Source organism: Coregonus clupeaformis, chromosome 5, assembly GCF_020615455.1.
Source record: "Coregonus clupeaformis isolate EN_2021a chromosome 5, ASM2061545v1, whole genome shotgun sequence".
NCBI lineage: Eukaryota > Metazoa > Chordata > Actinopteri > Salmoniformes > Salmonidae > Coregonus > Coregonus clupeaformis.
The window spans coordinates 6,309,767-6,334,884 of NC_059196.1; the positions used below are offsets into that span (position 1 = coordinate 6,309,767).

The window sequence follows — 25,118 nt, forward strand, 5'->3', positions numbered from 1 at the left end:
GACAGAAAATGTTCACATACAGCTTGGAGTATGGAGAAAGTTTATACACTTAAACAAAGCAATAGGGTAATATGGATTTTTCATAATTCCAAATAGAACATAAGCACAAAGTGCAAATGAACGGGTTTAGCAGTGAATGACCGTACCTTTACGCAAAGGCTGCTGCTGCGCACATTACATCCTAGAATACCAACCATTGGGTGTCGCTGTGGGCGCATCCACCCGGCCATAAACCTTGGTCTGATCGGACCCCGACCAAATCTGAAGAGGTGTCTGATATAGTACTATTGCACATGACAAATAAAAGAGTGTGCGGGGCAGAGAGAAGGGGCGAACAGTGATAGAGAACAGGAGAAAGCACGGAAGAGGTTGGTAATAGCACGGAATTTTGTGCGAATGACCGTGGAAGTCTGTATGGGGGAATCCCGAGGTGGAGAACTCATAAACGGCCACGACACCAGACATGAGTCCGAGGTGGGTAAATGACAGATGGGAGAGAGAGAGCGCGATGCCCTCCGCTAGCCTCATGCATATTGACATCGCGTCTGGATACTTACCGCGACTTCAGGTGCATTCAGTCAGTGAAGGCAATAGGCTATACGAGCTCTCCTACTTATGTATATATTTATTTACTTTTTTATCAGTTGTGTCTGACAGCTGGCAAGTATAGACTTAACTTACACGTCCGGTGCTGGCATGTTATATCGCATTTTAAAAGCTTTAAATGATCGTGAGGTTGCTTAGGGGAAAATGTCAAACAAAATCTCTCGTGAGAATCTATAGGCCTATTTCAAAAAATCTATTGAAGACAAGTTGCAATTTTTTCTTGGAACGATTCGAGAGAGGAAACATGCCGTAGTAATTCCAAACAATGTTGTTAACTTATTAAGATGTTCGCGATAGGGGCAAAAGGTCCATTCGCAGTGACAACTAACAGAACGGTTTTACAATTAGTAGCCAAAGATTGTATACATACAGTCAATTGATATAAAAAAAATCCTGACATATGCTCAGCTTCAAAAAGTTTTACAACTGATGTAAATGAGAAAGGTTGATTGAGAGAGATTTCATGATTTTCAGACTCTGTCAGCCAACATAATAGTGCAACTAGGCCCATTACTGTGTATTAAAAATAGCAAAGGCTACAATATTTTTTTGGTACACACATGATCAATTTCATTACAGTGTACTACTGTGTGTGGAACACGGAAATCACTGTAGGCCTGAAAACAAAAAAGCCCTGAACAACCCTAACAGCTGTCATGATGGATATATATATATAGTAATTATTTTTGGGCTAATTTACAGTACAATTTATGTGTACACTTAATCACCTGGTACTGCGTGTATATGTAGCCTACCCCAAACGTAGAGGTACCTTTTCCGTTCCAAAATAGGCCCACGTTTTACGCACGAAAACAACGTTTACGCACGAAAACAAAGAAGGCCAATGACTGCACCACTAGGTTACTATATAGTGTATGGTTGCAGGATTACCTTATAGTTATATTTGATGGATGGATAAAAAATATCAGGGGAGAGAGTTTTGCTCCTCCCTGCCCACCTCTGTCAGTGCTCCGAGTCTCGCAGGATATGGGCCGTGGCAGTTTACTTACTGTAAACTCTTGTCTCCTTGTCTTTACCAAAGCAGGTGAGACTCGTTAGGCATTAGGCTACATACACTAGACACCCAACTCTAATGATGAGGTGGCTCTTAGTTAGCCAATGGGGGTTGGACTGTAGAATGTCACATCCGTATATGATATCAACAGTTCACCCACTAGGACTAGTACACAATATCTATAGCACATTTTAAACACTATCATAAGATTAACCTCAGTAGGTTTAATTGAAATATCCATTAACTAAAAGGGTGTAGTGTTATAGATCAGTTTCAGTCAAATGGCATATGAATAAACCAGCCATCATCTATCGGTGTGTAGGCTATTTTCCCATAGTCTAATTGTGGACAATATGCATTTTTGTTACGGGTCTCATGTGTCTCCAAACTTCAGTTCAGTGCGGGACTGCAGTGGGCCGTGTGATATACAATAAAGACCTGTCTCTTTAAGACGAAGCCGCGATGTGTTGTGAAGTTCAAGTGGGGGTCAGTTGAAGTTCCTGCCCTCGATTTTACCTTTTAGTTTTATTAAAGACTGACATCACACGGGGCGCTAAAACACTTAGGGCGCATAGAGGCTCCATTATCATCCCCGCGCGGGTTATTGCCTCGACACATAAAAAATTGCCGAGGAAATTACAAAAATAAAGCAGGAGGAAACTGATGCTGGACTAAGCACGTATTTATAATAGGAGGGGGTGAGAAAGAGAGGGAGAGGGGAGGGGCAGAGAGAGAGAGAGCGAGCGAGAGAGAGAGAGAGAGAGAGAGAGAGAGAGTAACAAGAAATTCATAGCAATTAATAATAAAAATAGTTGGCAGTCGTGCTTGGAAAACTGGCATGGTTTTTGGAGGCTGGCAGTTCAAAGTTGAAACGTCAGAAATTACTCCAAAAGACTGTTGAGATGATCATTAAGGGAGATTTAGATCGGATGGCAGAAGAGATCGGGCATCCAGGTAACGTTTCAATACCAGCTTTTTAAAGTCCAGTACAGCTACAAAACAGGCAACATTATTGAGACCAGATATAGACAATATTACACTTTTTAGCGATGTTTATGTGAACATAGGGGTTTTATCGCGCGTTTAGTGTTTGGTTCATTTGTGCGTATTTTTAAAGCAAATTAGGAATTTTTTAAATCATAATCGTGTTTTCCTAATTTTGCGATGGAACCCCTTAGTCTATACATTTTTGTTTGTAATAAGAAATGGTTGCTTATGTGAGCAGCCTTTTGTTTCATTCAACCATTCTCATCTCCACTTTACCAAACTACGAATAGCCTACATAATTGTATATTGTTAAACGGATCACTGGACTAAGTTCTGTAAAAGCTATAACAAGGTAAGATTTCTATTGGATTATTTGATGTGAAGTAGGCCTAACCTATATGTCACCTATTGTCATCAGATGGTTGTGTAGTTATCTAGTTTTATACAGAAAACAGTGTAGTGGCCCCGTGTAGCTCAGTTGGTAGAGCATGGCGCTTGCAACGCCAGGGTTGTGGGTTCGTTTCCCACGGGGGGCCAGTATGAAAAAATGTATGCACTCACTAACTGTAAATCGCTCTGGATAAGAGCGTCTGCTAAATGACTAAAATGTAAATGTAGTTAAGTCTCTGGGTGTTCAGCATGATGCGTCATCCTCAGTCAGAGTTAGGTTGATGCGGTGGGTCTCGGTGCAGCGTTCACTCCCCACCACCGTGCAGCTATAGGTCACAGTTTGCCTAGCATCGGACTAATGAAGGGTTCATGGCGCTTCTCATGGAGTTGATTCGATTTTAGGGAGAGCGATGACGGCTCTATCTTCTGTTCCTGTTCTGTTCCTCTCCCAAACCCTCTGTACCTTTCTATGTCAACATTTAAGTGATGTCGTTTATCAAAACAGAACAGTGTATGAAATTAAATTCCTCAATCAAAAAAATATTGACAACACGTTACGCATGTATAGGCCTATGTCATAGGCTATCACTAATCTACAGTTATTTCCATGAAATGTAGGGCTGCTTGAATTTCCCTTTGTTCAATATTTGTGGAGATGATTTAGTGTAGAGACGGTGATGCACTATAGAAATCAGCGATGGTTTTATGCGCGTTGAAGTCTCGTGATTTGTCTAATGCGAGGACAAGATTACAGGAGTAGAGATTGAGAATGCGAGATTTAGGATACCTAAATCAATTATATCATGTTAAAAATGGTTTTGTTGTTGTGGAAAATGTATCCTATCTTTAAAGAAAATAGGCCTATGAGCCTGAATAACAAATGGCTTCTCAAATGGTCCATTTCTTAATAAACGATTTATTTATTAAGAAATGTTGTAAAGATCTATAGCCTAATGGACGCATTGAGTAGGCATATAATTACATTTTCTGAAGAAGTTGACAGGACTCAGGAGTAGGCGAGTCTATTTTGTTAAAAGGACATGTGCCTCATAGTGCATACAAACTTTGAGCTTGTAGGCCTATAGGCCTACTTCCCCTCTCGGTGTGTTCAATAAAATCTAATGATTTAATTAAGACATGGTTGCACAAAAGTAGACGTATCTTTTACAATTTTACAAACTTTACTGCAGGCAAATATATTTTTAAAAAGGAGGCACATTTTTCAAATAAGTATTGTTGGCCTTTCTCATACAATTTAGTAGTGACAAGGAAACTAACAGCAAAAACTTATTTTAAAACAAATAAAAAATATTATTTGAGGAACCATTTTTCTCTGTCCATCGATAGGCCTTGAGTCCTATGATTTGGTTTTTGAGACAGCGCTATAACAATAATGGAAATCAGGGATCGTATCGTCAATTTGACAACTGCTATCACTGTGGCTCTGAGAAAGAGGCCCCTTTAATAACGGGGATCGTGTGCACATGTCTCCCGGCGGGATTATGAATGAAAATCTTGGGGTCTGTATTCTAGAGAGATGAGGCGTGCAACTCGAGAGTTTCAGCTGAGTGTCGCATTTGAAATGCCCCTAATAAGGAAGTGAACGAAAGAGCGAGTCAAATTCATAACCAAGGTAAAAGGCGAGGTTGCGTTGATAAGGTGACAGACTCGTTTTGACATCTGTGTCTAAACCTCTAAACTCACTTCTCTAGCCTTCTGACTATAGAGCAAGTGTAAAATACAAATGTCTCTGGCCTTGTCTAAAATCAAACAATGTCGATATAATTCGAGCCATCTCTCTGCACTGCGTAGGCTAAACGCAGGACACCCACCCCTTAGGCTACTTTCAAAGCCTCAAGTGTGGTTTTCATTAAATAAGGTTTCATGCTCTACTGCGTTTATACAAGCCATTCACAAAAATATCCTGCTAAGTAAGGCCTTATGAAACTTGCGCTATAGAGCTCAGCGGCTCCAGGGTTCATGTTATACTCCTAAACAAAATGGCAACAGCAATGATAGATAGTATTTCACAGCATGAAAACAAACAGTTGAGCTATTTCCCCAAATGTTTGTTGTTACTCGAAACCTCTAAATACATTAATTTAGAATAGACTAAATAAAGCATGCATTAAACACAATTAGCATTTAATTTGCTATCATTAAGTAGATATTTTTTTATTTGCAACGTTAATTTATTATTAAGTGCCTTAAATAGACCATTCTCAAATGAAAGAATACTACACTGATGTCCCAGATCAATATTGTTGTGTAGGAAGTTGCTCTAATTAATACCAAATTCTGGAATTTCTGCATAAACATGGTAAACCTATATGCATACAAAGTCGTTCCCTGTAAATCAGACAGGCAGAAGGCGTGGATAGGAAGTGTGGAGTGTGTTCTTAACCGAGAGCAGACCCCTATATCTAAACCCAGCCTCACCCCCAAACCAGAGCAGTGACAACACAGACACAACACGGGTATCATGGATACCAAACTGTCCCAAAGGTGACTCAAGCGCTGTTTTCAAAGAAGTCACCCCCTTATACCAAATATAGCATTCACCTATAACTAACCACACGGAAACAAATCATGGTACAGGAAAATATTCAGAATGTACATAACAGACACAAGAACCTTCAGGACCCATAGAAGTTATTGAGAAATATCACTTACTGGTGAATCATATTCCAAAAGATCACTCATTGTGATGATACACTTTTCGAATAATTTAAAAACGTTTAATAATTGAGAATAAACAATCTATAGGTTAGAGAGAGAGAGATAGAAAGAGAGAGAGAGCGAGACGAAAAATATGAAAAATAAAGTAGCCTCATCCTATTTTGTGCAGGTGAATGATATTTGAATTATGAATATAACCTTGCACTGAGATGCTTCTCTCACAGTTTTAAGACGTTTGATTTGCTCAGTGGATTAGAGGGCTGTCTTTGATAGGCTGACAGGAGGATACAGTAGCCTAACTGTTAATGCATGATGCTCAGACAAAGGTTTTTAATGCATCATTTATTTTTGTCACCACTTCCTTCTCTTTCACTTGGCGTGTTGGGGTGTTGCAACAAGATAAAAGCACAATGTGCATATTACACCAATTCTACAGATATGACAGACAGTTCATTCGTTTATTCTAACTGGATGATCATTCTAATAATATTTAATTTTAATTCGTTTTTCGCCCCACAATTCATATTTTCTTCAGAAAACACCTTTAAATGTGTTAATATTCAACATTTTAATTTTGCAATTGATATATCCAAACGATACAAAAAAAAAAGACAAACCCGCCTTTACGTAGAGGCTACAACCACGTTCACTTTGATTTGTCATGCACCTGCAAGAGAAACAGGGATTTAGTGGTGGAGGCCGGTGCGCTGCCACATGCAAGGTTCTTTTTTTATCTAGCTGTTTAGGCCATGGATAATTTGTGTGTGTGTATGCGTGTACCTGTGTGTGTGTGTGTGTGTGTGTGCGTGTACCTGTGTGTGTGTGTGTGTGTGTGTGCGTGTACCTGTGTGTGTGTGTGTGTGTGTGTGTGTGTGCGTGTACCTGTGTGTGTGTGTGTGTGTGTGTGCGCGTGCCTGTGTGTGTGTGTGTGTGTATGCGTGTACCTGTGTGTGTGTGTGTGTGTGTGCGCGTGCCTGTGGGAAGCCTAAGTGTGTGACATGATAACGATTTCATAAAACATCAGAGTTAGATAGCAATCAAACACACGGAAACTAACCTAAGCAAAGTATAGCATAATTGTGCCATACATGCAAGCCCACTCTCTTGCTGCACGTTGGACAGGTGTGCATGTTTCCAGAATTTATTTTTAAAAAATCATAATTTATAAATATATGCCTGCTATATTTTCTCCTCTACCTTTGAAACATTTAAATAAAACCCTCTTTATAATTGAAGGCTGGCATCCCATAAAGTGGTGGTATATTTGTCGAAGCGCGTAAAGGGGATAGAGTAGCCTAGATCTCTGTTTCATGCCGCCTTTTTATTCTCTCAGGCCATGTATAGTGTGCTGTGACAGAATAAAAGTGTAAGGTGCACTCCCATTCACCCTGGGGAAACATCCGCGCCTGTCCCAACCTCATGCGTAAAAGCCTATGAGGGCTATGCTTTGCGCACAGCGCACCAATCGAGTAGCGCAGTGCTCAGATATATGCCTGAAATTCTTCGCATATTGAATGACCTGTTCCTTTTCTTTGATTTTCTTTGATTTGCTCCTCATATTGTGGAATTTCTAGTAAAATATGATCTGGGAGATATGAAAGACCGCAGCGTTTAAGGGAGCAGCAGTGGAAACCTGTTAATGGTTAGGTTATGGGTTTTATTTCACCAAAACGAGACCATGTTTTAAATGGCAAAGTTACTTTTGGGTAATTCTAAACATATATCAACACAACTACACAGCAAACTCCTTAAGACTGAGGTGTTAAGGTGTGTCTTTAAATGATAGGAATGGCAGGCTATGAGACAGCCAGGGTATAAAACTCTGTTTAAGACCCACATGAACTGCTTTTCTTTAGATGGATCCCTTGATATGTTTATGTGTGGTGTGCAGTGGGATTGCAGGGCCTGGTCGTGGGCAGAATAGTGTCTTAAGGAGGGCTCAGTAGGTAATTAAATGTCAGCTTGAAATCTCATGCTTCCCTGTCCCTCTGACTGGGGTCTTATAGTCAATGAAATAAACAATAAGATGATGAACTTATGTCAGGAAGACCGCTATTTATTTAGTTGCTTGTTTTCCATCAGCGAGACCAAGCCCTTAGGGACAGTTACAAACTGTTTCATCTCACCAGTAAAGTATCCTCAGACACAAATGTTTGAACAATACATCCTGCTAAATTTGTACAGTTAATAATGTTTACTTAAGCCTTAGTACAACAACACACAAGTTTTTGAGTGTGTGTGTTTGAGTGATTGTGTGTGTGTGAGTTGGTATGCGAGAAGCATGTGTGTCCACGTTAGAATCCCAGAGTTCATCTAAAGTTAAAGCATTGGAGCTTCTAATTTTTGTCTTGATTTACATCCTGTGTGATCAGAGTTCCTTATATGACTGGGCCGAATGGGAGCTCAAAGACACATCTTTTTTTGGACCCGTCTTCTCCCTCCACAGGTTTATACCTGCTGTTCATCATACTTGCAAAATGTTCACTCTCCGCTTTGTTTAAAACACTGCACACACCACCTCTGGAATATTTTTTTATGGAAGCCGGCAACAAGAAAACATATCCATATCTGTATGTAAAATGTTCCTGTTTTTATTAATTTAATAGAGTGAGTTAGGTCTGCTCGTTTGTGCCTGTGTGTATTATTATGTGGCTGGGTGATCTCTCTCTCTCTCTCTCTCTCTCTCTCTCTCTCTCTCTCTCTCTCTCTCTCTCTCTCTCTCTCTCTCTCTCGCTCTCTCACTCTCTCTCTCTCTCTCTCTCTCTCTCTCTCTCTCTCTCTCTCTCTCTCTCTCTCTCTCTCTCTCTCTCTCTCGGAAGTGAATGTGATTAAACTAAATGTACAAAAATGTATTGGGAAGTCATTGAAAATGGATGCTGTTTTTTTATTTTTATTTTGAATTGTTATCAAAGTTTACTTCCTGAATTGACTGCCCTAAATTCGAGTTGAAGATTGAGATGTCTGGCGGTAGTAGATTTTAGTTCACTTTATTTATTTTTTATATACGGATGCCAAAAAAGACCCTTGTCAGCACTGAGACTACATTTTATGTATGAAAAATACATTCGTTTTAAATGTCTCACCTAAACAGATAAAAAGAAGACAAAAACTAATTGGAAAATGTGCCACAATATCATGCAAGCATAATACAATATAAGAAAATATACAAAAATTGGGAAATATGTATAGTAGATATTGACTGATTGTGTGTTGTGGACTGATACTATTGGCTCTGCGTGACGTTTACAGATATCTGCTGTTTTAGGTGGCGGTCTGACGATGATGCTCCATGCCATGGAAGTTCCAAGTCATGCTAGGCACCTCCTCCTGCAACTCAACACCCAGCGCACCAAGGGCTTCCTGTGTGATGTCATCATCGTGGTGCAGAACGCGTTGTTCCGAGCCCACAAGAATATTCTGGCCGCCAGCAGCCTCTACCTGAAGTCCCTGGTCGTCCATGACAACCTCATCAACCTAGACCACGAGATGGTGAGTCCCGGGGTGTTCCGGGTCATTCTAGACTACATCTACACGGGCCGCCTGACCGAGGGAGATCCCAGCTCCACAACAGAGCCCAACCTGGGGGCCGTGCTGGCTGCAGCTAGCTATCTGCAGCTGCTGGACTTAGTGGCGTTGTGTAAGAAGAAGCTGAGGAGAAATGGGAAGTACCCTGTTCGCCCCATTCCTGCCTTTCTGCCCTATGGGAAGATGGGCCCCAGTAGTTTGGGTTTAGGGGGAGTGGGCAGGTATCGGGTGTCCACCCGTGTTATTCAGTCCTGCTATCCAGGGGGAGTTGTGAACACCCACACGCCCCGTGCTCCACCACTAGAGGAGCTGCCGCCCCACCCCCATGCCAGCCATGCAGGGGAGCTGTATGCCCCAACCTCTCAGGTTCCTCAGGTGTTCCCCTCCACACCCTCAGCCCTGCCGGCCCAGCCCAGCCTGCGCCCAGCCCACTCTGACAGGAACTGCTCCCCCATCTATGGCCTGGACCTCTCCAAGAAGAGCCCCAACTCCCAGTCCCAGAACACGCCCTCCCACCCCCACCTGGCTCACGCCCTGCCCCACAATGATGAGGAGCGGGAGGGGGTGCTGAGCGGCCGCACCAGCCCCATGCTGGAGGCCAACGGCGGGGCCTACCCCACAGAAAAGATGGAAACGGCTGATCAGGCTGGGTCTCTCCCCCTTCACTCCTACACCCACCTCAACCAGCCCCTGGGGCCCCACCTGCCCCACCTCCACCGCTCCAGCTCCCAAGGTCCAGACCATTACCCCTGCCCTCCCAGCCCCGACACCCCCACAGAGGCTGGAGAGCCCGGCAGGGAGATGGGCAACATCTACCGCTGGGTGAAGCATGAGCCACTGTCATACACAGCTGAGGATGAAGAGGATGAGGAGGATGAGGAGGAAGGGGGTCAAAACGGAGATCAAGACCACCAGCATCACAACCACCATCACAAGGCAGGGGAGGAGAGCGATGATCGCTACCGTAGGGTGGGGTGTGACGGGGAGGATGAGAAGAGTGGGTCAGGCAGTGAGGAGACAGGCAGTAGTGAGGGTCGCCCATCACCCACAGGGGCCATGGGGAGGTTCCACCTGCCCTACGAGCCTGAGAGCTTTGGGGACAACCTGTACGTGTGCATCCCCTGTGACAAGGGCTTCCCCAGCTCTGAGCAGCTCAACGCCCACGTGGAGACCCACACAGAGGAGGAGCTGTACTCTGGAGGGGAGATGGGTAGCAGCAACAGCAACCCCAAAAACAACAGCAGCAACACCAACGGTAACGGCAGCCTGAACAGCAACAGCAGCCTGGGCAGCCTGTCCTACCTGGAGGGGAAGTCCAGCCAGAGCCTGACATCTGGGGTCCTGGGGGAGATCATCAGACCCTATCGCTGCAACTCCTGTGAGAAGTCCTACAAGGACCCGGCCACGCTGCGCCAGCACGAGAAGACCCACTGGCTGACAAGGCCCTACCCCTGCAGCATCTGTGGCAAGAAGTTCACCCAGCGCGGCACCATGACCCGCCACATGCGCAGTCACCTGGGACTCAAGCCCTTTGCCTGTGACCACTGCGGCATGCGCTTCACCCGCCAGTACCGCCTCACCGAGCACATGCGCATCCACTCCGGGGAGAAGCCCTACGAGTGTCAGGTGTGCGGGGGCAAGTTCGCCCAGCAGCGCAACCTCATCAGCCACATGAAGATGCACAGCAGTGGTGGGACCGGAGGGGCGCTGACGGCCGACGGCAAGCTGAAGCTAGACTTTGCGGAGGGGATCTACCCCCTGAGTAAATACGCAGCAGAGCACCTGGGGCTGAAGCAGGAGAAGGCCTCTGAGCTGCTGGCAGAGCATGCCATGGAGAGCCTGTTCCCGCTGTCCAAACTGGCAGCAGAACACCTGCGCCTCAGCCACCATGACAAGATGGATGTCCTGGGGGTCCAGGCCCTGCCCCCTCCCCAGGGGTCCCTCTCTGACTCCCACTCCCGTACCATTGACCGCTACTCCCCCAGCTAAGACGGCATTGGCTACAACATAGTCCTGTGGGCACACAACTTAACTTACAGTATTCTAATGTCATTCACCTCAACTCCATCAGTATCTGCACCTCAGACTAAGGCCAATACCTGGCCTAAAGGACCCTAATAAGTGCCTTCTTTTCCAAAGTTTGCATTATATGCATTTCAAAAACCTTCCTAGAAGATGAACTGTGCTATTTCTTTTCTATTTTGACCAAGGAATACCCACTCAAAACAGTGTAGTATTTATGTATACGCAAACAATGTTTTTTTTATTAAACCACCGAGCCAAAAACAAATTGAGAACCAAAAAGCAATTGTTTTTATTTATTTTTTGTACGTAATGAAAAACCAAAGAAACTGTTGCAAGAAAGTGTTGCAATCTGACCCTAAACCTGTGTACTAAACATACTATTGTACTATTACTATTGTAAATGTATATAAAATGGAAAAAAGCACATATGGACAAGATTCAGGGCTCCTGGCCAGAACTGAAAGGAACGTTGGACAAAAGAAAAAGCCAAACCTTTGGGATTTGCAAGTGATTGGAACACTTTTTGTTAATTATGTTTTTGGGGTACTGGATTTTCCATGTATCTCCCAATCCAGCTTTACCCCATGCTCTGTTCTAGTCACGAGGGAGGGACTAACTGAAGACAGCATTCACTCCGCCATTTAGGTCAAGTGATCTATGCTTTGTTTTTCCACCGTTGTTACGTACTTCATGATCATGATGTTGTGTACAGAGAGACTCAAATTAAGTGACAGTAATAGTATCTTAATAACTCTTACACCCAGTGCCATAAACCTTTGAACCCATAACCTCTCTTTATTTGTATATTTAAAATATTTTTGGGACTTGCGTCCCAGTGCCTTCAAATTGTTATTGAAAAGTAGCGAGCAGCACAACCCTGTGATCTCACAACTGGGACGCATCATGGTGCATACCCAATTGATGACACGCTAATCCTCCGCCATGGCTTTAACATCCAGTGGTGTGGAGTGTAGACTAAGCAAGGGTGTTGCCTGTGACATTGTGTAATATTTACAATGGTGGGTGCAGCTGTACAACTCACCAGAGGAGAGCACCGAGAGGCCATCCAAGTCAGTGCTGAGAGGCTAGAGTCAATTACCACCAATCAGTCACTATCAATAGCAGCAATTCCCTCTAACACAGATGATTCATCAGGACTGACAATTGTCCCATACTGCGGATAAATAGTACTAACCACTTTGAAACCTTTTGACCCCCCATATAGTCTCAACTCTGTCTGAGAGACAGAGGGCTGTGCTATCATTGACAGGCCAAAGTGACTGTTCCGCTGCTGCCTTAATACACACACACACACACACACACACACAGGGACTAGGGGCTGCTAATGTGACAGCGTTGTGAACATGAGAGCTGGGCGCTAGTTGACAGTGCTCGGCTCGTGGTGCGGCGGCAGGCCGGGCCGTCGGTGTGGGTGAACAGCACAGCACACCCCAGCTGCTGGCCTCCCAGTCTTCCAGTAATCCCTGTGAAATCTCACATTCTCCCTGACAATTCACACTGTCTGTCGGCCTGACGCCCCATTTCATGCCTGCCATCCAGCCCCTCTGATCCACACCATAACAAGACACCCGAGCACTGCAGATCTGAGTCCTACATCTGTCCTTCCCTGCCTCCCTGCCTCCCTGCTAGCAGGCTATCAAACACGGCACAGTACAGTACAGTGGCACGCCTCAATATCAACTGACCAGTTCCTTTAGAAAACAATGAGCACTTATGGGTTTGGGGTTGAAGGCACTTATTTTTTTTAAATATTTTTTGGGGGAATGTTTATTCCAAGGAGCATGCTGGCTTTTTCTTTTTCTACGTTGTCGGACCTTGTGTCAGATTGGAGTTTGTTGACCACTATAGTGCCAATGCCAACCTCAGTAGGTGAATGTGAAGACTAAAGCCATGAATGCACTGTGATAGACTTAGTGAATCTTAAAACCTTAGCTTGGAGACTGAGACAGTAAGCCCTAGTATTGTGGGATTTTATTCATGTACAACATTCATTGAAGGGCTTTATTCTGTAGCATAATGAGCATATCAAGGTGTTGTTTTTCTGTCACATTATCTTTCTCTTTCTTTTGAAATTTAACCAAAGCAAAGTGAAACTGGTGCTTTCCTCAGGACTGAACCCAGCATGGGGACGCAACGCTTTAGCTACACAGCAACCAACCAACCAAACACACACGTACACACTTAGATACATGCAGATACAGACACACAGTACAGACATTTACACACGTTCTTATTTTATTTTATTTTGAGGGGACAATAGTCCTGTGTTAAACCTGTGGTTATTTCATGGTTATGAGATGTTTTACTTGTCTTACAATTTTGTTAATAACGTGTGATATTAACATTTTCCGCTTTTATCTTAATATTCTGTGTACATGTTCCTTTTTTTACTTTCCTCAAAGAGGCTTTCTATGTGTCTGACCAATGACATTATCTTAATAAGGAAAAGTCAAGTTGGTGATTTTCTCTTAACTTTGGAAACAAAAGTGTTAACTTTAATTCAACAGAATATACAAATGTAAATGTTCATAGGGCTTGTAAGGCAAGACGCAAGGCAATGCCTCTGGTTCCAAAGAAACATATAAACAGTCTTATGTGAATTAGGTATTTTATTTTTTATCCGAAGCCTTAATGTTTAGTGATGTGTTTGGTTGCACACGAGGAGTGATGTTTGACCCATTTCTCTGGAGGGGGCTTTGTGAGCTGATGATGATGATATTCAAACTAAGGCTGTGTGTGGATTTATACACAAACACACTTTAAGGCAGCTTGTTTTAGACCACATGACATGCAGCGGATCCCAGCAGCCTACGTGGAACACAAGAATCCACACTTGGCTCCAAAGTTAATTTAGAAAAATAGCCTACATGGAAACTGTTTGGGCACAGCTGTTTTGTTATAACAAAAGAAACTAGTTTAAATGACAGGGGCAGTGGACATGTGAAGTCCCATAGACAAGAGGTAACAGCCCATTTGAGGTGGATGTCGATGGTGGGAGTATAAATCCCTCCAGCTCATTCTCTCTCTCATTCATTAGTTCACTCTCCCTGAAAGTCTATCTCCCACTTTCCTTTTATTGCACCGTTAAAACAAGGAAAAAATCATTTCCACTACCACTCCGAATCCGTACAGGAAGAGAGAGCGAGATAATGTCCAGCGTTACTGTTCTGAAATTACCCTTAATATAGGGGGGCCGAGCGTGTGTGTCTGTGTCTGTGTCTGTGTGTGTGCGTGCGTGCGAGTTTAAAGGGGGAAGTGTTGGGTTGTCTGTTTGTGTCCACATGCTATTTGAGTATATGAATGGCTGTTAATGTATGTTCTGGGAATAGTTCTGGTGTGAAGGAGAGGAGAGGTGTGGAGGAGCAGGAAGTGAACTCTTGGCTGGGCCTTAGTGTTGAGCAGGATGTGCAGTGTGTTTCTGCTCACAGACTGATAGAGACACAGATGGAGATTGGGAGGGAGCAGGGAGGGAGAGGAGCATGGAGAGCTCAGCAGGGTGGACATGAGCCCATTGTTTAAATATGAAAGACTGATCTTACTTCTAAACCATTCAGAAAACGTTAAGAGCCTCCGTATCTTCTTTTTCCCCTCTTCCTTCCTTCCTTTCTTTTTGTTCTTTTTTTTTAAAGGGGAGTAAACCCTGTCCACTCTTATATTGTACTGTGCTGTTCCTTACTGTGCTCTACTTTCAGAAAGCCCCTCAAAATTAAAGGTCCAATGCAGCCGTTTTTATATCAATATTATATCATTTCTGGGTAACAATTAAGTACCTTACTGTGATTGTTTTCAATCAAAATTTAAAAAAATAATTTAAAAAAAGCTTCTTAGCAAAGAGCAATTTCTCAAACAAGTCTGTCTAGGAGGGGTCTGAGTGGGGAGGGGAAAACTGAAAACTAGCTGTTATTGGCAGAGAGGTTTGGAACTCTCTTTCTTATTGGTCAATTAACTAATTTAACGCCTGGTGATGTCACCAGGCAGGCCAAAACTCCATCCCACCAAAAAAGGCTGAAATTTCAGGCAGTCTTTTCAAACAGCTCTTACACCAAAAGGGAATTATCATAATTTTCACAAGTTCACAGTATCATTCCAACCTCATAGTGTGAAAATATATAAAACACGGGAAAATCACGCTTTTGACTGCACTGGGCCTTATAACTACCACTTTCATTAGCTTATTACCAAAGAGAACATCCCACTTTGTGGTGTACTTTTAGTACAACCAGTTCAGAAGAGGGCTCTCTCTGACAGAACTGGTTAGGAAAAAGAAGAGCAGCCTCCATCCATAGCACCACTATTACAGTTGACATTTACTATACAGTATGTGCCAAGAAAACGTTAGCATTTTGCTGACAGTGCTAGTGCTCAATACAAGACAGGAGAAAGATACAGCTCTGTCAGTTTTAATGCAGAGACAATATTTTCATGATTTTTTTATTGGGATATTCTGTGCCTCATTCCTGCCTTGCAGGCTGACTTTGCCTTATTAGAAAAACAAACAATGCTGATACTAGAATTCAATGCAGACTTGTTGTAACTTTTCTGGTCAGTGTTCATATTGAGGTTTTTCTTTTTTTACTCCTGTGATTCTTTTTAGGAATCTTATAAACTCATGCAAAAACATGTATAGGCATTTGAACCCTAAGCCTGATCCATATGTCAATCATTATTAAATAAGCCTGCAGTACATTAGATGATGTAAATTACTCTGATGTCTGGTGTGCGTGTGGGACTGCTGAGTGACCACAATGCACCTGTCCATCTGTGTTATTTATCTGCTGTTCCCTCAGTGGACTGGGTTGAATTAGAAGGGAGGGAGAGACTTGACACTTTCAACGGTCTTTATTACAAGCAGCTGCTTTCCTCCATTTATTCCCCCAAACTGCACTTTTCTGGAGAAATCATTGAATTATGATTTTTTATTACCCTTGTGACCCCCTAAAACCCCCCTCAATCGCCTTTCCTCTTGCATGTTGCTTCCTCCTTGTCCTCCTTTTCCTTGCTCCGTCTCTCCCCGATCCAACCATTGGCCTCCCACTGTTTCTTCCCTCGTTACCTCAAAGCACTGCTCACCTCTCTGTCTCACCTCTCTGTCTGTCTCCCGCTCTCTTCTTGACACTCAGCACGAACCACTAGCCCACGCCGCCAACCCTCCTCCTCTACTCCTCCTTCCCTACTCCTCCTCTCTTCCATGATCAAGTCGCTTCCAGCTGTTTTTCCTGCTGAAGAAGACAGTTGTCTAAATGTTTACGCGAACAACTACTTTCTTTTTCTTAACGCCCTGATCAAGTTCCAAAATGAACTTCATGGCATGTGTTACAATACTGCGGATGATGGGCCAAATACAAATTTTGACGACGTTATTATGTCATTGCTTTTCAAGTCAGGAAGTGTATTACAAAGGAAGATAAAAGAGAGAGAGCATCATTATTGAGGAAATGCAGGATAATATGAGAAGGAAATGTTCAGGGGGAAATATGCTAAGAAAGATGCCAGTAAAGTGGATGAAATTGCACAATTGAACCGGACCACAGCTCCACCAGCCAAGTCATGTGCTAAGATGGAGAGGAAGAGCAAGAAGGAGAGAGAAAGAAAGAGAGAGAAAGAAAGAGAGAGAAAGAATGAGAGAGTTAAAGTACCAGTCATAGCTTAAGTAAACTACATAGAAAAAACTGAGTGGCGGTGAGCTGCTGCATCATCAGGTTTTCATGTTGGCGTCTCAGTCTGAGTGCCCTCAGCATTGGTGTCTTCTTACCAGGCCTTCAAATAATCACCCAGTCTCCACATGACAGAGACAGACAGTCTTTGTTCAAGCAGAGGAGAGTGGTGTGGCTAGTGGCTGTCTCATGTCTTCTTCAGTATGTTTTGCTTGGAGTGTTCTCTCTCCACCAGGCAATGAAAAGTCAGACCGCAGACCTGATCAACAGACAAGACAGATTTAAGTGGACACCGTTTAATCTAGAATATCATATTGCCGTTTCTCAAGGCTTGACTCTAATGATATTATTCATTTACGGTACTTCTCCTAAAGTGAATTGACTGAAATAACAAACAACTAAACAGGAAAACAAAACTATTTCGGTGAAAATAGCAGTTACCAGTTTCTGATCTAATCCAGGGTTTGATAGTCATGTATGAGTACACACACAAAAGCAGACACAAACAAAACAAAACACACACAGACACACAGCTGGCTGGCAGACTCCCCTGACACTGTTCAGGACTGGCTGTTCCAGATTAGGTCAGATTTAATTAGGCTTCCCTGCTCCTTTTGGAGTGTCGGTTCTTGTAAAAAAAGTCATTACTAAAGAAAAGGCAATGTTACTGACGGCCTGAACTGAACACACACTGAGACGCCTGCCAGAATGTCACAGAGCCCGAGGGTCCACACACTCTCCTACACACACTCCCTATTTACATGAAACACACACACAACTAATTTGATCCCATATAGAAATTGTGGATTTAGTGCATCATCTGATAAAGATTATTGATGTGATTGAGGTGGAATAGAATTTGAATTTGTGGTTACAGAGTAGGGAAGTTCAACAGGCATATAGACTGAATGGGGATACACAGAGAAAGGGGAAGACAGAGGCGCTAAACTTACAGTAAAACTTCACCAATTTACATCAGATATTATTCTGTTTTTTCCAGGAAGATAATGGAATTTCATTTACCAAACAAGCACACCAGTATTTTCTAATTTTATTAATTTCAAATATTACAGTTCTTTCAAGCACTTTCTTGAAAATAGAAACCAAGGGTTTGAATACAAAGCAATACACAAAAAACCAAACAGTATTTTTCTACGTTACGCTTTCAATATTGTTCTTATTTTGCTTTAGTGAAATGAATGTATTTATTGCATGTCAAAATGTTTTATAGGTAATTGTTTTGTGTACATTTCAATTGTCATAATTATTTTCTCTAATTCCAATGTCTTAATAAATCATGTTTGATAAGGCTTTTATTTGTTTTAAGCCATTGTGAAAATGTTATGTTTTTGTTTATTTCTATACTCAAAATCAACTTGGCAATAAAAATGAATTGCATAATGGTTTCACAAAGCGGATGTCTTGTCACTTTATTTTTCTTGTCACTTTTAAGGAATCCATCCACATCAATAAGATTGTCTTTCAGCACCAGGCTCAATTCAATCCGTAGCAAAGAATATCTGCATTGTAGAGCGATTCACATTTAAAGTTCACCTCCGATTGAGCCGACATACGCAGCGTTTACCGCGAATGCAGTCTCCGCGACCACGGGAACATTGCCTTTAATTGTCAATCGCACTATAAAGCGGATCTTCAGCGTTACCGATTGAATAGAGACCCTAGTGTTTTGTTGAAGAGTTTCACCACATTGTGCCAAACAGTGGCAGCTCACACAATGCAGTATGTGATTCAGCTTCCATCAAATACCTGAGATGAGTGAGAGCTATTTTACCTTCCAAGAGACAAATAAAAAAATACAGCTTTTATCACCTGTGCCGGAAATATTTTATAGCGAATTCACTGAATGTCAAGGATGATTACCATATCTTTTTTCATGCATTCTGAAATAAAAACCCATTGAACAGAGACAAGAACCTCATGCGAAAGTAAGAATTTCAGCAGAATCTCATGCATCACATTAGGTCCACATGCAACACTGAACAGATCAATTACCCTGTCACCAGGAGCAAGAGCAGCCAGACTCAAACATGCACACACCATGTGTGCACATTTCCTGATAGACTATTCAACAGCACGTGAAATTATTGTATAATATACATGCATATCTGATATGGATCTAAAGCCAACACCTTGCTACGACTTGCTTCTTGAAATGGAACAAATGAAGAAGAGAGAGCGCTGTACCTGAAATATAGACCTCTACTTGCACCATCACCTTCACAGTCAACGAATAGGAACATTATGACAGAACATTGACACGGTCAGTGCCACAAAATCATCTCTCTTCAAATACATAAATTCACTATATACTGTAATGCAAACTTGTCTTTGGCAATGAGCCAGCTCTGTGCTGTGATTTCATTGGGAAGCTTGTATACCAACATGATATACAGTGTTCCCATAGCGAATGTCCCAGAGTGGCCCAGTTAGCTGTATCCCTGTCCTGAGCCTTGGAAGGGCAGGGATGGTGGAACCGAGGCAGAGATGCCTGTGCCCAGGGCACATTCTGATGGGGTGGTCTGAAAAGGCAGGACCTCACTGGCAGTATGCCAACCCTCACTCTGCCCCCCTGCAACACCCCAAATCAAATGGCAAAGGTCTGAGGTGTCTGGTATCGGGCACTGGTGCCCTGACCAAGCATGGTAATGTCACGGGGCACAGACGGTGGGTGCTCTAACTATGCAACAACCCCCCCCTACCATCCCCCCAGCCTGTCACACAAGCACTCTTATGGACATTCCTCGCAAGGCACAGCCTCAAGGGAATATACTTAATCACTGACATGCATAGATATATGAGATCATGATCAGCACGGATATGAGTGTAAAAAACATATGGAGCCACCTGCCAAGGACCACATTCAATCTACATAATTTAAACTCACTTTGGTTACATTCAGAACATGTTTATGCTTTTAGGGCATTGCCAAGGTGTGCCCTCAATCGACAACAGCCAAAGGTAACTCCCCATTTCAGATGGTCATACCAACATGGCCCTAGGTACTGAGTGTACCACCATTCTGCATTCTGCATAGACATACCAGTAGTCTTCCAGGAAAAAGACATCTAGGGATGGGAGTGGCCATGTGTGTGTGCGTGTGGACAGTATGCAGGCCTGGATGTGTGTGGCGTCTGGAATGGGGTGATGAACCCAGGAGAAGTAGGGGAGGAAGGTGGGGAACCGAGGTGAGGTGAGGAAGGCGGGGAACCGAGGTGAGGTGAGGAAGGCGGGGAACCGAGGTGAGGGGAGGAAGGCGGGGGTGAGGGGGGACTGGATGAGAAGGCCAAGGGTGCTGACTGCTGTCTCATCCTCAGGGGCAGGGGCCTTTCCAGAGTCAGGACAGGAGATATAGAAATACACACACTGTCTGTCTGCTCAGCATTTAGCTCTCCCTCCCCAAACCAACACACACAACTTTAGCCTATAGAGGGAGCTAGCATGTGTATGTATGAGTGTCTGTTGAGGGGCAGAACTGTTAAGAGGGTACTGATCTTCTGATCTCTCCTGTCTCTACCCAAAGGACCTACCTCTGTCATATCCAACCCTCATGCTCTTCACCACATGAGTCTCTCCTTGCGTCTCTCTTCCTCTCCCTGTCCACCCTCCCCCTCTCTCCCACTCCCTCTTTCACTCCTTGGACGTCCACAGAATGGAAAACAGCTGGGTCTGGGACTGCCCAGAGCACATTATGCCCAGCTATTCAATGATCCCCCACCTCTCCTCCTCCCCTCCTCTCCTCCACCCTGTCCAGTGCTTCCCCTTGCTCCCTCTCCTCATTTAAGGTGTGGTTGTGCAGCTGAACAAAAGGAAAACAGCTTGTATGAGAACATGGTTCTCACCACATATGGTACTCTCCCTCTCTCCTTTTCTGTGAATTCATTTCCCAACCCAACTCCCTGCTGATCCTCTGCTGTTATGACTGCTCCTGCTTTTGACAAGTAGAAAAAGGCAGAGATATAGTTCAGCCGAGCTCTCCAGCTAAGTATGTGTACCCCTAACTTGGGTAACGTGTTAAAGAAATGACTCTCCCACCCTCACCCAGTTCACCTGCTGTGGAAGGTAGAGGGGTTGCAGACTGCAGAGTAGTACGACAACAGCAGCTGCAGGTGCCAAATAACAGAGAGAACAATGGAACATTGGTTGGACATGAGACTTTTCTATTGAACGATGATTGATTAAACATAAAGCAGCATGTTAGTAAAATGGCTACTCCACTGGTCAGACATGTAGGGGAGAGTGGGGTAAATTGAGCCAAAGGGTTAGTTGAGCCACCTCTTGTTTCTAGGAAATCAAACACAAAATGTATAACGTGACCAAATATTTAGGAAGAGATTATCATTTCATGGAGTCTGTGAAGGAAGAAACAAAATGGAAAAAGTGGTAAGTTAGGTCAAATAAACAGATTTTCACCAAGTCAAATTAATTTATTGCGTTATAGGTTTCATGATGCTTGTATCTAATCCAAAGTAGATCGTTTTAAGATTGTTTTATACACCAGTTGGGGTCTCTGTAAGCTACAATAGCATAAAAGTAGCTGTGTGGGCTAATACTGTATAGTCGAAATGTTTGCCTTGGGGTAAGTTGAGCCAATGGCCATGGGGTAAGTTGATCCAATGGCCACCATACCCCATACAAATGGTGATACAATTTTGTCAGTTGCAATGTGTTATGCCTATGAACTCAAGATAGTGCATTTTCTATTGTTACAGAGCAGACATCATGCCCCGTGTGAACACTCTTAGAAAATAGTTCCAAAAGGGTTATTCGGCTGTCCCCATAGGAGAAGCCCTTTTGGTTCCAGGTAGCATCCTTTTTGGTTCCAGGTAGAACCCTTTTGGGTTCCATGTAGAACCCTCTGTGGAAAGGGTTTTACATGGAACCCAAAAGGGTTCTACCTGGAACTAAAAAGGGTTCTTCAAAGGGTTCTCCTATGGGGACTGTTACGAACCCTGTGGCTTTAAACATCTAGGGTGGATGGACAAGAGACCCGTAACATAATTCATGCAAATTAGAAGCGTGACATGGAACAGTGAGAACAAAAACTACACGACAACCATAAACTACCGTCAAACATAAAAGGTTTATTTTTGAACACACGGTAAAGGTTTGGGAAAAAGGGCTGAACAGGACCCAAGAAATGAAACAATAGTGTAAACAAACCCTAAACTGATCTTGCCTGCCTCAAGAACCGCTAAGCTACTCCTAATCATACAAAAATTACAGTGGGTGGCCCGCTCAGGTCTAACTTGTGTTTTTAGACAGTTTTCTTACGGGTAATGTACGCCCAAGGGCAACTTGCTTAAATTCCCCTTTTCCCAGAAACACAAAGTTACCAAACAGAGTAACCAGCAAATGAGTGAGTACACAAAACACAGGACACCACAGTATCCATACTCACATACAGAAAATAATCTAACAAAGTTACCAAACAGAGTAACCAGCAAATGCTTGAGTACACAAAACACAGGACACCACAGTATCCATACTCACATACGGAAATAGTCTCTAACAACAAACACAACTGACCGGCTTTTAAACAATGGGATGTGTGATTGAAAAACCAGAAACAGGTGGTGCAATGCAGAGGAATGTCCACTGATTGGTCCACCTCAGCAATCTGCAGACACCCCAACGACCACCAATCAGGAACATACAGGACACCTGTGATTAGGGCAGAAGGAGAGGAAAAACACAAAAAGACACAGGATACCTGTATCTGTAACACTCCCACCCTTAAAAGAGCAAACCACAATGGTTTGCGACACACGTACCATCACAACACCCAAAATTCAAAGATCAACAGCATCCTGACGGGATAAAAAAAAAAAACTAGATCTTTAAACACGAGACAAAGCATCTGCCAACACATTATCCGACCCCTTTTTGTGGCGGATCTCCAAATTATAATTTTGCACTACAAGTGCCCAACGCATAAGGCGTTGGTTTTGGTTGTACATCCGGTGGAGAAAAACTAAGGGGTTATGGTCAGTATACACTATCACTGGTAATGCACTGGAACCAACATAAACTTCAAAGTACTGCAGAGCTAACAACAAAGCTAGAGCTTCTTGTTCAATGGTGGAATAGTTTGTCTGACATTTGTTAAATTTCCGTGAAAAATAACAGACAGGATGGTCCACTCCACTCTGGTCCTGCTGTAGTAGCACAGCACCAGCACCTCTGGCACTTGCATCTACCTCCAGTTTAAACGGTCGTTCAAAATCTGGCGCATCAAGAACAGGAGTACTACATAAGAGTGCTTTAGCAGGGTTGAAAGCAGTACGACAATCTTCAGACCATACACATTTTCTCGCCGGACTGAGCAAATCCGTTAATGGAGCAACTACCGCAGAGAAATTTTTACAGAAACTACGGTAGTAGCCAACCATCCCTAAAAAGCGGCGTAGCTCTCTTCTAGTGGTAGGTGCGGGAAATGCATTTATAGCTGAGACCTTGGCATCTACAGGGCACCTGACCATGGCCGACCTGTTTACCGAGATAAGTAACAGTGGCCTTCCCAAACTCGCACTTTGCTAAGTTCAGGGTTAGAGAAGCGGCTGCTAGACGTTCACACACTACCCTTAGATTGTTAACATGATTAGACCACTCAAATGAATAAATTACCAGATCATCAAGGTAAGCACTACAATCAGGAACTCCAGCCAATACTGTGTTAACCAGGCGTTGGAAAGTGGCTGGTGCGTTCCGCATCCCAAATGCCATGACAGCATATTCTAGGAAGTGATCTGGGGTCACAAAGGCAGAGATGTCGGAGGCACGTGAGGTTAACGGCACCTGCCAGTAACCTTTTAGAAGATCTAGTTTGGTTACATAAGTAGCAGCACCAACAGTATCAATACAGTCATCCAGTCTGGGTAACGGGAACGAGTCGGGCACTGTGACAGCATTTACCTTCCGATAGTCCGTACATAACCTGGATGTCCCATCAGGTTTAGGAACCAGAATACACGGAGAACTCCAAGGACTTGAACTTGGCATAGCCAGGTTTTTCTCCAGCAAATAACCGACCTCATCCCTCATTATCTTTCTTTTAGAGACGTTGACATGATAAGCATGTTGCTTGATAGGTGCAGCGTTTCCAACATTAATGTCATGTTCTAACACATTTGTGCATGTAGGAACATCATTAAAAAGACATGGAAAGCTGTGTAATAGTCTCACAATATCATCTGACTGTCCGTCCGTTAAATGAATCAGGCTTGACGGGAGAGACAGCAGCATCTCTGAATTGGGCAATCTAGCACACTGCTACTGAGTATTGCGCAACTCCAAACCATCTCCGTCCACATCATTAACATAACCTCCCACTACAGCTGTAGCAGCAATAGAGACAGCCGACTCTGCCAGTTTCTCTGGACTGTCTATCTGAGTGTCGGGAGATTGGCGTTTTCTATCAGGAGTCTGTATCACGTAGTCAGTTTCACTTAGTTTCTCAAATGAATAAATTACCAGATCATCAAGGTAAGCACTACAATCAGGACTGGGGGGTGAAGGTGCAGGTAGGTCAAAGTTTAATTCATGCTGTGCCTCTGCTTATTGGACAAGCAGAGGCACTCAAAAAAAAAAATGTATGCACGCATGACTGTAAGTCGCTTTGGATAAAAGCGTCTGCTAAATGGCATATTATTATTATTATTATTATTATTTATTATTATTATTCTTTTCAATTACATAAGGACCAGAGAAACGTGCTGACAATGACGCTCCTGGCACCGGCAACAATACAAGAACTTGGTCACCTGGCTGCAGTGAACGAGAAACAGCATGGGTGTCATAGTGCCGTTTCATCCGTCTCTGTGAGGAAGAGAGCGCTTCCTTTGCTAGAGCACAGGCACCATGTAGGCGCTCACGAAAACGACTAACGTAGTCCAACACATTTTCTTTCACACACAACTCTTGTGATAAAAACTGATCCTTAAGGACTTTCATAGGTCCTCTCATGGTGTGTCCAAACACCAGTTCAGCTGGGCTGAACCCTAAGGATTCCTGTACTGTCTCACGGACAGCAAACAAAACTAGAGGAACCCTCATCCCAATCCTTCTCAGATTCCAAGCAATATTTACGGAGCATAGACTTCAGTGTCTGATGCCAAAGTTCAAGCGCACCCTGAGACTCTGGGTGATATGCGCTTGACACACGGTGTGTAACTGACAAGGATTTTAACACTTGTTTG

At 43.4% G+C, this 25,118-nt stretch overlaps 1 protein-coding gene across 4 annotated transcripts; it reads left to right on the top strand.

Annotated features, from left to right (window-relative positions):
* Positions 1-303: 303 nt before the first annotated feature.
* Positions 304-12,440, top strand: LOC121559825 (hypermethylated in cancer 1 protein-like). Of its 4 annotated transcripts, none has more exons than XM_041872908.1 (2): positions 304-474; positions 8,927-12,440. In XM_041872908.1, exons 1-2 carry the CDS (start codon positions 397-399, stop codon positions 11,189-11,191), a joined length of 2,343 nt encoding a protein of 780 aa, XP_041728842.1. In that variant the 5' UTR covers positions 304-396; the 3' UTR covers positions 11,192-12,440. The 4 variants fall into 4 exon arrangements, with proteins under 4 accessions (XP_041728842.1, XP_041728850.1, XP_041728855.1 ...); XM_041872916.1 differs by having other exon boundaries at positions 392-474; positions 8,943-12,440; XM_041872921.1 differs by lacking the exon at positions 304-474 and adding an exon at positions 2,424-2,575.
* Positions 12,441-25,118: the final 12,678 nt, after the last annotated feature.

Bases quoted from the DNA above. Each gene is read 5' to 3' on its own strand.
- LOC121559825 (XM_041872908.1), top strand. From the start codon at position 397: ATGACCGTGGAAGTCTGTATGGGGGAATCCCGAGGTGGAGAACTCATA. The intron at 475-8,926 runs GTGGGTAAATGA...TGACGTTTACAG, and splicing joins ACACCAGACATGAGTCCGAG to ATATCTGCTGTTTTAGGTGG.